General features: G+C 37.8%; 1 protein-coding gene across 2 annotated transcripts; it reads left to right on the top strand.

Annotated features, from left to right (window-relative positions):
• Positions 1–617: 617 nt before the first annotated feature.
• Positions 618–7,468, top strand: LOC143883975 (uncharacterized). 2 transcript variants are annotated; one of them, XR_013252621.1, is made up of 2 exons: positions 618–854; positions 7,097–7,468. XR_013252621.1 is itself a non-coding variant. In XM_077387312.1 (2 exons), the coding sequence occupies exon 1, from the start codon at positions 794–796 to the stop codon at positions 4,364–4,366; it is 3,573 nt and encodes a 1,190-aa protein (XP_077243427.1). In that variant the 5' UTR covers positions 618–793; the 3' UTR covers positions 4,367–5,137; positions 7,097–7,468. The 2 variants fall into 2 exon arrangements, 1 of the variants encoding a protein (XP_077243427.1); XM_077387312.1 differs by having other exon boundaries at positions 618–5,137.
• The last annotated feature ends 6,007 nt before the right edge of the window (positions 7,469–13,475 follow it).

Raw genomic sequence — 13,475 nt, 5'->3', positions numbered from 1 at the left:
TTTCTATTTTGTGGGTTTTGGGTATATTGTGCTTTTGTTTTGATTGGTGGTTCCCATTTTAGAATTGTTTCCTATAATTTTTTTTATATATGGTAGCTGCACATGTTTAAAAGAAAAAAAAACGAGTGGGGCCTATCTTGTTCGAATTATCCAAACCATTCATTTATCGGGTCCCAACATAAATAAGCAAATCTATATCTATAGGATGATCTTAACCCTCTGATCTGTAGTGGTTTCTGTAATGTGCTGCACCTCTACAGAACAAAGGGTTAGAATCATCCTATAGAGAATTTTTGGGGCATGATCTATTTATTTTGGGGCCCAATAATGAACGGTTTGGATCATTGAACAAGATGGGCCTCATTACATATATTTTTAAACTATGCACATCGTATGGGTAGGCCGTAGGCACCCTAGCCTATACACATTAATCTTAGTTTACTAGCCTATCAATTAATGTGGATTTAAGTTCATAACCTATCTTCGCTTATGTTAATTAATTTTTGTCGTGGGTGTTTAACTTTAACTCTGCCGCCGCGGCGGCGTTAAAAGGGATGTATGATTTAGTACAACCTATCCCGCATAAGATCTATTCTAAGATTTTAGTTATCCGTTGTTTGTGGAGGAATACTTGCAGCCGAGAAAATCAACCTCCTCTAGTCCTCCTCTGAAAACCTACCCATCTCACCATTTCTCTCGCTCTACCCCGACTCACTACAACTCGTCCGATTCCCTTCAAATCTCAAACTCGACTCGTTCACATGCTCCGATCCAGGCAGCAGTTCAATACGGGATGCCATGTTCATGGCTCTCGAGCTCGAGCCGAGTTCACTTAGGGTTAGGGTTCCTCTCAGGTACCCCTCTTCGTCTCCGTAATTTCTGTATCCTTCCCCGCAGAAACCCTAGAATTTTCCCGCACAAACATAATCTCCTGAAACAAAACGATCAAAATAGTTTTTTTAATCGTTTTTTCGACAATCTGAGGCAGAGAGATTGGAAATCTCTAGATAAAATTTCTTCAGATTTAAGCCCTCTCGATGTGATCAATGCTTTGTATTGCTGCGATGGTGATTCTCGCCTCTCCCTCGAATTCTACCGTTGGATCGAAGATCAGAGGCGTCTCGAGTTCGAAAATTCCCTAGATATCCCTTGTACGGCTGCGATCGTTTTATCGCATGCTGGGGTTTTCGACGAATCACGGAGGATTCTGAGATCTTTGTTAGGGAAAAGGGTTTTCCCTGCTGTTGATATTGTTGAGAAATTAGCAGAATTTTATCATGGTAGGAAGATTCGAAATACGCCTGTAATTTTTGACATTTTTATTAATGTTTATTTGGAAGTGAAAAGGGTAAAAGATGCCATTGAAGCTTTATATTTGATGTTAAATTACGCGTTTAATCCAACGACACAGTCGTGCAATAATCTTCTAGATGCGGTTGTGAAATCTGAATTTGTGGAACTTGCTCCCAAGGTGTTTGATGAAATGAAACAGAGAGGTATATGTCGCAGTGTTTATAGTTTCAATATAATGATTTATGGGTATTGCCGATTGGGGTTGGTGGATGAGGCGATGAAAGTTTTGAGTTTGATGCGTGATGAGGGAGTCATGCCGGTTGCATCGGTGTACAATGTGATTATTAACTTCTTTTGTAAAGGAGGCGATTTGGAGGGAGCTGAAAGGATTTTAAGAGCAATGGAGAGGGATAATGTGGGTTTTGATTCGATTACATTTTCGACGCTGATGAATGGGTATATCAGAGGAGGGAATTTTTGTAAAGCTCGGAATTTGTTTTATATGATGGTTGGAAAGGGGATTAGGCCGACAGTTTCGGCTTATGGGGCGCTTATTGATGGATTTTGCAAGGATGGGAATGTTGGGAAAGGGAGGGAAACTTTGCAAGAAATGATTGATAATGGGTTTGTTCCAAATGTTATTGTATACAATACGCTTATTGATGGCTTTTGTAAGTTGGGTGGCATAGATGGTGGTGTGGAGCTTTTACAGGAGATGTCTTATGTGGGTTGCAAGCCTGATTTATTTACTTATAGTTCTTTAATCAAGGGCTTTTGTGATCAAGGTAGGATGGAGGAAGCTGTGAAGCTTTTTAACCGGATTGTGTCTGAAGGATTAGCCCCAGACTTGGTAATATACAATACCATGATTGATGGGTATTGTAAAATTGGAAATTTGAATCGAGCTTTAAGGATAGGATATGAAATGATGAGTGTTGGGGTTGCACTTGATGCAATTAGTTACAACATTCTCATCTCAGGAGCTTCCCATAATGGTGGGTCTCAAACAATCAATGCACTTATCGGTAGAATGCTTCAACAGGGTCTCACTCCAGATTTTGTCACTTATTCTACCATGGCTGAAACATATTGCAAAGAAAGAAACATAGAAGATTGTCTGGGAATTATTAAGGTCATTGAGAAACAAGGATTTGTTGCACATAGTCAGGATTTCAAGCATCTTGTCTGTATTTTATGTGAGGAAGGCAATCGACACGGGATGAGAAGCTTTTTGTTGAGTGTTAGGGAAGACGGTTCTGGTGTGGATGTGACACTTTACAATTCTTTTATAGGCCAGTTATGCAATGCCGGGAAAATGGGAGACGCCTTTCTGTTATGTGATGAGATGGTAGGAAATGATATTCCACCCGACGTGAACACTTGCAACTTCCTAATGTCTGGGTTCTTCAGGCTCAATGATGTTTGGAAGTGTATAAAGGTGTTTCGAGAAATGTGTAAGCATGGGATTGTCCCTAATGCCCACACATACATGATTCTCAACCAAATTATGAAAAATCAAGGTTTGAGAGGAAGAGTATTAGAGCATCTCAACAAATTGTTAGAGGGTGATCTGAGTGGTGCCAATGTTGAGGAAGTGAGGAAAAATTGTCATATTTTGGTTTTAAAAGGACTTATTTATGCGGGGAACATATCTAAGGCTTATAATCTTTTAACTGAAGTGTCCGTTACATATTCAGGTTCATTTGAACAGATTTTAGTGGAATTGATCAGTGAGGCCTGTAAAGAAAATAAGGTCTCTGAAGCTATGCAATTGTTTACTAGTCTATCCGCAGAAGGCATTCTCCCGAATATAAGTACTATTAATATCCTTCTCAGATCATTATACAAGTTAGGCAGGGTAGAAGAGGCAAATAGGATTTTGAGCAATGTAACTGAGAAGCAATACCAAAGCATGATTAATATAAATGCTAAGCCAAATGCAGTTACATACAATAATTTATTGAGTGAATTCTGTAAGAGAGGGTGCATGGAGGACGCATTGCAAATTTTGAATCATATGAAAAGGAAAGGCATACCTCTCAATAGTAGAGCCTACTCATCAATGGTCTGTGGATACTGTAAACAGGGTAACTTGGAAGAAGCTTTCAATATCTATGAAACCATGATTCAGAAAAGTATTCCGGTGGGCCCATCACTTTACAATGTGCTCATAGGGGGTCTCTGTCATAAATCTAAGGTGCTCGAAGCATGTGCTTTTTTGAATAAACTGATTGAGAAAGGCCATAGCCCAAATGCAGAAACTTACAACATACTAATTGGTTGTTCATGCAAGGAAGGTGATTTTAGATGCTCATTTGATTTGGTTCATGAGGCTTTTGAAAGAAACATTTTTCCTGACAGGGTCATTTGCACTGCCTTACTTTGCGGATTATGCAAAAGGAGGGAAATGACAGATGCCACTAAGCTATGGCATATGATGCTCGATAACGGGTTTTTTGGTGATGAGTTTATGTTCAATTCAATGATTGTTGGGTACTGTCAGGTTGGTAACATGCAGGAAGCTTTATGTTTGCTTTGTCAGATGCTTCGGAAAGGATTTTCTTGTGATAGATTTACCTCAGGAATCCTTCTTCATGAGCTGAAAAGAGGAAATCATTTTGAAGAGGCATTTCAGTTTCTTGGATTTACCTTAAAAAGTAATATTCTTTTAGATGAATCTGCATGTGGGTTACTCATAGATGAGTCTCTCATTGAAAGAAAAATAGGGGCTTTTGACTCTAAAGACCAAATGTTGAATGGAGTGGGTTCCATTGGATTTGCACCCTTTCCCGGGTATATGGACATCACTTACGAGGAGTCATCTATCCGAGAAGTCGAGGAATATATGGGAAAAAGAGTTTCCACACACGTCAGGTCTGACATTTACAGTTTTAGTTCTCAAACAAATAAGATTTCTGGAGAAGAAGTCAGGAAGTCATTGATGGAAGCCCTAACAAAACAATCTGAACTTGGTTCTACTTGCAAATTGCGAACAAACAAGAAATATGCTGATGATGGCCATGAAAAGGCTATGAAATTGCGTGAGGAGCTTTTGGAACGAGGTATACTATGATGACATTATGGGGTCACCAATGTATCTGATTCTCTGTAATTGATAAGTGGTGAGAGACACCTAACAATCTAATCTTGGAAGAACTCTTGGTTGCCCCATCATTAGGGGACTTATTTCACCAATGAGTGTTTTATGTCACTAGAAGAGATGGCAGATTTGCTAGATGGGTGTGGGACTGCTTAACCTTGTTCAGTTTGGAGTGGGTTATGCCGTGGTGATAGTTACAATTTCTGTAGTTGGGCATTTTGTTTATTCTTTGAATGGGGTTGGCTCATTTGGCATTTGTATTTGCTTGTGGTGCTCTGTGGGGCTGAAGGAATGAGAAAAATAATAGGATTGACGATGCTTTGGATGCAAGTTTCTTCATGCTCCTTGAAAGGATTAGAAGATCTATTATGCCTTGCATTCTTATCAGATGTGAGAACATTTATGCTGGCTGGGGATTGCAGGTCGGTTGCTCTAAATGTAGTCGCCTCGACTAAGATCTTTGTCAGGTGAAGGCTCCGCTGATTTGGATATCCAAATTGAACTTTGGTGGTTGTTTTTGCTGAATAGCGCGGGAAAAGCTGCTTTTGGGTTCTTATTGGAGATGGTGGATGTGAAGTGAAGTTTGCTTATGCAGGTTCATTGGGTGTCAAGGACTAACTATAAATTATTTTTTGGCCTACAACTTTGTCCCTGAACCCATAACCATCATTCAGCTAACGTAGTCTCTTCCATCCCTTGTGAACAACAATGGGAAGTACAGGAATATCTACCTGTTGCTCATGGGTAAGATCTTGTTGAGTTGCTAAGCATGTTCTTCGTTGGAAGGCATGATAATTTTTGTTCGCTAGTCTTCGGGTTTGTTAATACTTAATAGAACAGGGGACTTGCTTACCAAATCCTAGCGTCTTCGGTTTGTTAATACTTAATAGAACAGAGGACTTGCTTACCAAATCCTATGGAGCCTAAGGATGTCCAACCATTTGGATGGGATTCATGGAGTTGGTTCTGTCGTCATGCTCACAAAAAGGCCAGTGAGGTTACTGGCTTGCTTGCTATGTACATTGCGATAATAATCTGACTCTGTACTTGGAGTTCTATTGCCTGTTCATGATGTATTTATTTCACTTTTATATATTGTCTCTCTCTCTTTTCTTGATCAATAAAATTTGTTAATATAAAAAAATAAAAAAAATGTTTGCCCCTTCTATTTGAGATGGACCAGCTATTCACGGCAGACAGATTTTGGGAAGGTGCCAGAAATATATGATTGTAGTTTTAAGAAATAACTGGGTTTATATGTAGCCCGAACTTTATGCATACCAAGCCTACATTGAAAAGCCATATGTTTTGAGAGTATTCTGGCTGATGATTTGTTTGCAGTCACACTCTCTCCATGGAAAAACAGCATTACAGCAAGTACCTTTGTCTACATTTCATGAACGCTTATTATCTATATTTTCCTATTTCTCCCACTAATTTTCAATTTTTTGTCTCTCCCTTCTACCTTTGATGAGGTGGGATTAGTTTACAATATCCTTTCTATTGTTGCCAATTCTGAAATATCTAATTGTATCCCTAAGTAGAAGAACTTGCTTTATGTCAGATGATGGCCTCTCTAAACAGGCATGACACTCTCCTTGTATCGAGCTTCTCAGTCTTGGGTTCTTTCATCCAAGATTTTAAAATATAAACTCTTTATTTGATAATAAAGATCGAGAAGTAGGAGCTCTGAGCTCCGATACCTTGATGGTGAAACAGTAGTGTGACTTAAAATTCCATGCTATAGTGTGAAAGTTTGTATTCTCTTCATTGTGAATACTTAGGCTACAAACAAGTCATCATACCATAAAATTTCAACGGTTACATGTGTTTTTATGCCGTATTTTCATCGCATGGATGATGCAGTTGCAGTTACAAAAACTGTCTCGGACTCTGCCCAGTCGTTAACAAGGGGCTTACTTATTAGTCTATTTATTTGTGGCAGAAAAACATGCTCTTTGATACCATCATGGCCTTGTTTACCAAAATTGATACCTGGCTCTAGTATATTAGATATTGTATCTCCTGATATTTTCTCAACAAATATCTTATTGTAACTGGAGAATAATATATGATCCTGCAATCTCTACTTTTTCAGAATATTAAGATCTCTAATGATACTAAATAAGCTTGCATATGATGAGAATTTATATGGTGGCTGACTGTCAAACAACAAGGGCGGAGAGAGAAAAAACTCTCCCCCTTGATTTTTGATCCAGGTCAAACCCCCTTTTTTTACTTTCCCCTTGATAAAAAATCAAAGGGGTTGATATTTTCTCTCTCCGCCCTTTATATGTAAAGGGCAGCCACCATATAATTTCTCTGCATATGATTATCTGTCCTTTAAAATCTCTTATGATACTAAATACTAATAGCTTGCATATGATTATCTGTACTTGTTACCTCTTAATTGTTGATTCTCAGTCAATTTAATGATTATTCGTTCACTATTCAGTAATTATATTGGGCTTTCTACTACATAATTTAACTTAACTTAGAAGATAGGCTTTAGATTGTCCACAAATTTTACACAGATAATTCTGCTAATTTTGCTGCCTCATCCATTTCCAATGTGGACATGAAACATTTATTCCCGCTACTCTACTGTATTAGCAATTTTTTTGACCCATGATATTTATCATAGAATGCTAATGGACACTTTTGCTTGCCGTTATACCTAAATACATACTGGGTGTTGTGCAGATGTCTTGTATTCTGGCATCGTACAGGACCCTAGTGGACTATTGTGCGCGACGCACTTGCGGGGTGGGTCAAGCTGCACGGTCAATTCGTTGGGGGTGGAGGGGCAACTCGCCCCTCCTCTAAAGCTGTGCCCATGAAGGAAGATTTAATTTTCGGTTTTCCGCTAAAGAGTATTTTGTTAATTTTTTTCGATGTAGTAGCATTGATATATGTCACATGTTAGAGTTACAGGTAGCTAGGTTTTTCTTTGTGTTTCCTTGGCCAAGAAAGAAGAAGAGAAGTTTGTAATCCTAAAGTAAAATTGTGGAAGTGCTTCTCATGTGGACTTAGGCACACCACCAAACATCGTAAATCTTGTGTTTTTTTGTGTGATTGTGTTTCTTACACCGATTCTTGACATTTTGCTGCACATCGTGTTTATCATTGTTGAGATTGTATTTCTCAAATTTTCTACAATAGGCATATGGTAATTCAGATTTCAATACCAATGAGAGAAAGAATCACATAAGGTTTTAACGGAATAGTAGTGAAACTGAATTTGATTCTTTTGTATTTTGGCCCTTTGCAACTGAATTCATTGTCATCTTTTGTATATTGGCCCTTTTGGATGTGAACAACTTGACATGTTCAGTTTTTAAGAACATATTCATTTCTTCCCTTATTTTGAAGAAACAACCAAGATTTTAAATTTTGGTTTCTGTTTTGGTTGCCATGGAAATAGAAACGTTTCGATTTCAACGGGAAATTTCAGTTGAAATCCTGTAAAATACGGAAACATATGAAAATTATAGAATTTAAAGATGAAACTATAGGACATGCTAGAAAAAACACAAATAAACACTTGGAAACCATCCCATAAGAAAGAAAACCGCCCACAAGTGTTTAAAAACATCAAATATCTAGTGGCATGCACTGCCGTACATGTCTGTTAATCTAATACGTACTAAATTTCACATATAATTCATATAACTATTTTATATGCTAATGCACCACATTTCGTATGCAATTCATAAAAATATAATTATGTTATGGGAAATGATTTCAGTACAAACATGCTTTGATATTTGTATTAACTCATGCTTTCTTTTATTATTTAAAGAGCTGTCAAATGTTATTACAATTCCCAAAAAGTTCTCACAAGTCACAAGCCAATTAAAAAAAGAAAAAAGAAAGAAAAGACAAGCTGGGTCTGTGCAATTATTAAAACATGTAGTGCCGATTCCATTTCCCTTAATACATACAAATATAGTATATTACAATCACTCTCATGATTTTGGTTTAGGCAGTTCAGTCGTTTCGGTTTCAGTTTAGGTGGAGATGTGAATGAAAATATTTAAGTTGTTTAATGTTGGTTTCAGTGGAAATTTAAAGCCATAGGAACAATTTTTGCCTTTCTCTTGTAGGGTCTTCTGAGCATCTTTTGACTTAGGGCTACTAGTGATGTTGGTGCCATCTTTCCAAATTAAGGTGGGGAGGACAGTGGGATTGTCAACAGTGAGAATGGTGTAAGTCTTTACTTCTAGGCTCTGTTTCTTTCGACAAAAAATGGGTGTAAAACAAATTTTATGGGCCTAAAATTTGTTTTACGCTCATTTTAAGTCTGCTGAAACGGGTTATCGGTATTGATGTAATGTCATGACCATTGCCTTTTACCATTAAGGATGCAACTGGGGTCAAATTTTTGGGAATTTTCATTGTTCTTTTACTGTAAAATCAGGTCAGGTTTGGGTCGATTCAAATTCTTTGTTAGTTGTTTTGTAAACCATATTGATACATACCTAGATGGGTCCCACTTAGTGGAATAGGTTAATTAGATATTTTAGTGAATAAGATCATATCTTAATATATTTAGTAGTTAGGTTAGATTAGGATAGTCTCTAATTAGCTATTTCTATTCTTATCATAAGGTCTTTCCAGATCTTTCTATGTTTATGTTTAAGTGCTTTATATAAACACATATTACTGTTAATGGAAAGGAATGAAGAAACTGGTTTAAGAAATTGTGTCTTTGTGCACAAAGGAGGACTGATCCATCCCTGGAAGTGGATCAAGAGGCTGATCTTCCCTTTAAGAAGATCAATCGCGTTACGAACCGATTCGGGTTTGTAACACATATGAACACTTATTGTCTCTCTCTTCTAGCATCTTGTGAGCATCTTTTGACTGGCCAAGGCTACTAGTGATACTGGTGGCATCTTTCCAACTAAGGTGGGGAGGACAATGGGATTGTCAACAGTGACAGTGGGGTAAGTTTTTTCTTCTAGGGAAAGTTTATTTTGACATAAAATGGGCGTAAAATTTGTTTTGCGCCCATTCTAAGTTTGCTGAAACGGGTTATTGGTATTGATGTAATGTCATGACCATAGCCAACTGGGTCAAATTTTTGGGAATTTTGGTTTATCTTTTACCATAAAATCGGGTCCGGTTTGGGTTGAATCAAATTCATTTTTAGCAAAAGCTCAACTGATTGCGTTAATTTTCAGCAAAAGTTTAACTCCAAATTGCACCCCTACCAACCATTGATTGTAAAACTGACTTTCTGAGACGGATGTTTAGTGCTTTTCACATATTGGTTACTTTTAGCTCAAACTGAATTAATGCAGTCCTCTTGTTCATGTGGGGCCTTAACAACAGTCTTCCATGGGAGACTCTTACTCTGTGCTTTGGTGAAGGGTCATGTTCTTGTTGCAGAAAGGAGAATTCTGTCATGTTACCATGAAGGTTGTGATAGTTACCTGCATATGACTTTTCACCACATAGTGGTAAAAAACTATTCATCAAGCGTGAGTTCTTCTTTCAAAGTCTTATTAAGGGAAGTTTTTCAACTTAGGAGTGAGGGAATCTCTACTTGGGCCCTTGTTAACATTTGACCTCCTGCGTTTAGTCCGGATTCATCAGAGCATGAAACATGAAAATTTAATTGTGGGCCCACCAGATATCCCTAGCAGGTGGTTGGCCCACCCTGTAACTCTTTTCCGTCAAATTAAATATAGTGGGCTCCACATCATGCCCAATATTGATACATGCCACACATTAAGGCACACATGCTTCATACATTCACATCCTTAAAGTTGTCAATTCCAGGAGAGTTTGAGCAGATTTCCAAAAGCCGGCATGCATGTTCACATGTGCTGACGTGCATAACATGAGTTCGGATGGAGACGCGCGAGTGTTGGTGACTTGTACAGTTGATCAACTCAGTCTTGTCCCTTTCATCTACACCGTCCATGTGGAATTTGGATCGAGATAGTTGATCTTGTGACTGCCATCTGAATGTTCCATAATCCAAAACTACATATAATTAGTATCTAAAATTTGTTAAATTGAAAGTGTATTTTTAGAAACTCATTTTGTTTTGTCTATTTTTATTTTTATTTTTATGAGATGCAGTGAGGACCAAATTGTAATTTTCTGACCAAGGGCATTTTGATCATTTTGTAGGCCTAGCTTTCACATATGCGAGTCGCACATGTTTGCCCCATTTTCCTCCAATCTTTCCTACTTTCCTCCTATTGCAAATTCAAACCCTTCATTGAAACTCTAATACAAAACCACATATAATTGTATCCGAAATTTACCTATTAATCCGAAGTTACAAAATTTCCTGAATAACTGAAAAAATCTTAAAAGTATTCTGACTTTATTTATCGCCCCTTTAACACATTCAAACATCTCAAGTAATTGAAAAAACTCACACAATATTAACCATCTCAAATAATTGAAAAACTCACACAAAATTGCCCACTTCATGGAATGATCCAAAACTGTTCATTTGTTGGGCCCAATCATAGATAGGTTGTGCCCCAAAACTCATTTCCATATGATGATCCTTGCCCTCTGATCTGTAGAGGTTGTCCCTTTTAGATCGGAGGGTTAGGATCATCCTATGAAGATGATTTATGGGGCACAAACTATTTACATTGTGGCCAAACAAATGAACGATTTGGATCATCCCACGAAATTGGGTACAGTCCTTTTTGAAAAACACATACCGTCACACACAATATAAAATCTCAATTATTTTCGCTTTTGGCCCTCAAATTTCTAAGATATTTTGTTGTTGAGAGAGAGAGAGAGAGAGAGTTAAGAAAAAATTGCTATAATATAGGTGTTACCAAAAAAATGCTTAATAAAACTCACTTTACGGATAAGAATCCTGGGATTTACCAAAAACAGGCTTTAAAAAATTTCCCAATTGCCCTCCCTGGACCCCCATCGGCTCCGTCCCTGTCCTCACTCTTGCCCTCTCAATTCTCTCACTACCCCTCTCTCAACACTTACAACATTTATAGTAAGCTAATATTTTTACGAAAAAAAAGTATGGTTGCCAAAAAAACACTATTCCCCAAGCTATGAGAGATCTTTCTCATTTCCCAATAGTCTTTGACGGAAGTTTTTCAACTACCTTGGTCATATATAGCCTTATTACTCTTGCATATATAGTCAGGACCATCACGAGAAGAAGAAAGATGGATTCTTAACTGTGGGCCCACACCTCTCTATCATGTGGTTGGCCCCACCCATTCATCTTTTCCGTACAGTAAGCATTTTCTTCTAGTCAAAATATAGGCAGTGGGCCCCTACCAACTAGGCAAACATGTGGCATACATTAACATCCTAAGTTGTTTATCAAAGCTACGGGCCGGGAGTTTAATGTTAGCTTGGGTGAATATGCCGACATGCATGTAGTTTTTACCGACATGATGAAAACATGAGTTTGGAGAAGCGTGAGTTAGTTTTGCTCGAGAAGCTAATTTTTTTAATTTCATAGAACTAGTCTACTGCATTTTTTTTCTTCACAACTTTACCTCACAAAATCATTACTAAATACTTAGTTTGTAATTTGATTCCAATTGACTGAATAATTTATGTTTAGCTTAGGCTTGCATCTCAATTAGAAGGTAAACGGTCTCAGACTGAAGTAATTTTGTGTCGCAACTAAGGTTGCAACTTGGGTCGGTTTTTTCGTGAACTGCTCCGACTTGACCTAAAAATATCCTAGGTCGGGTTCTGAAATCATGGGTCTTGGTCGGGTTTAAAGAAAAAAACAACCCAAAACCCAATACTCGTCCCGACTCTTGTAGGTGTACTTTGAAATTCTTAATTATCTCTTGAATAACACGACACATTATTTTCCAGTATATTGATATAATTCCTTTCATTGAATTGGTGTAAACCATATATTTGGTGTAAAATAGATAGTCTAAAAACTGATGGTATAGAAACCTGCATAAATTGAAGGGTTAGAATCAGCCTATGGACAATAATTTTAAGCCTAGGCCTATCTAGAGTTAGTGAATGGTTTAGATGATGAGAATAGGAGGGCACTACTATTTCCTATCCATATATTCTGGTGGAAATACTCGCCAATAGAATCTTGACTGATTAGATTTTCCGGATATCATTCTCAATGGACTTTTGTCCGGAGATTAGATGTATTTTCAACATCTTTTTGTAATGATTCTCAAAACTCTTTATCACCATCACATTTCGATACCTGGTTGAAACTTTACCAGATGTTATTTTCAAAGGTGGTGGTGATGATGAGTTTCCCATCTTTTTCTTCGTCCCCTCGAAACTAATCTTACTTTACTAGCGTCAGCCGTGAGCAAGACCCGTTGTCGCAATAATTTTATAATCTTCACGTGTTTTCCACTGCTCAAAAGTCAAAACCATCTTAGTACAATGTTGGAAGGTGATGATACATTCTCACGCTCACGTAATTGTGATGCTGTTATTTCCACCCTCAAAATTAGGTACTTCCACCCTTAGCAATTTGCGAGCCCACAGCCTATATATGTGACAGGGTGAAAGTATGGGTGATGATAAATTCGAACCCCTTTTAAGGTTAAAGTATGTGGCAGACTTTTTAACGTTAGACGGGTGCGAATTATCCTGCAGGGGGTGCGAATTTAACATCTCCTAAAAAACATTTGTAAGGTAAAAAGCTCAACCCGAATTCCCAAAAATCAACCTGTGTTGCAGTCCTACTGGTTAGTCATCATTAAGGGTGTCAATTTTGGCTCGGGCTCGGAGGCTCGCTCGAGCTCGGCTCGAATCCTTAATATTCTGTTTGGTTGCCGGGTTTTTTTTTGTTCTTGGGAGTTATGTGGGAGAAAAAAAATACCCTGGGAGATAGGTGGGAAAAAAATGGTCTTAGAAGTATCCTAATAAAATAAAAATCCCATGTTTGGTTGACCGGATTATGGTGGGAAAAAAAAAACCTTTGTTTGGTTGCTTGAACTGTTGGGTAGAAAAAAATTCTTCTCAAGCTTATTTTTGGTTCCTGAGTTTATTTTTGTTCCTGGGGTTATTTTGGGATGGGATGAAAGGGCAATCATTACAAAAGTGGGATTAAAAAATTCACCACACAAGCAAT

This window comes from Tasmannia lanceolata, unplaced genomic scaffold (genome assembly GCF_043159265.1).
Source record: "Tasmannia lanceolata isolate RefF3 unplaced genomic scaffold, GAP_Taslan_0.1 ptg000008l, whole genome shotgun sequence".
In the NCBI taxonomy this organism is placed as follows: domain Eukaryota; kingdom Viridiplantae; phylum Streptophyta; class Magnoliopsida; order Canellales; family Winteraceae; genus Tasmannia; species Tasmannia lanceolata.
The sequence above is the reverse complement of the archived record's forward strand: the minus strand, read 5'-3'. Positions and strand labels throughout refer to the sequence as shown.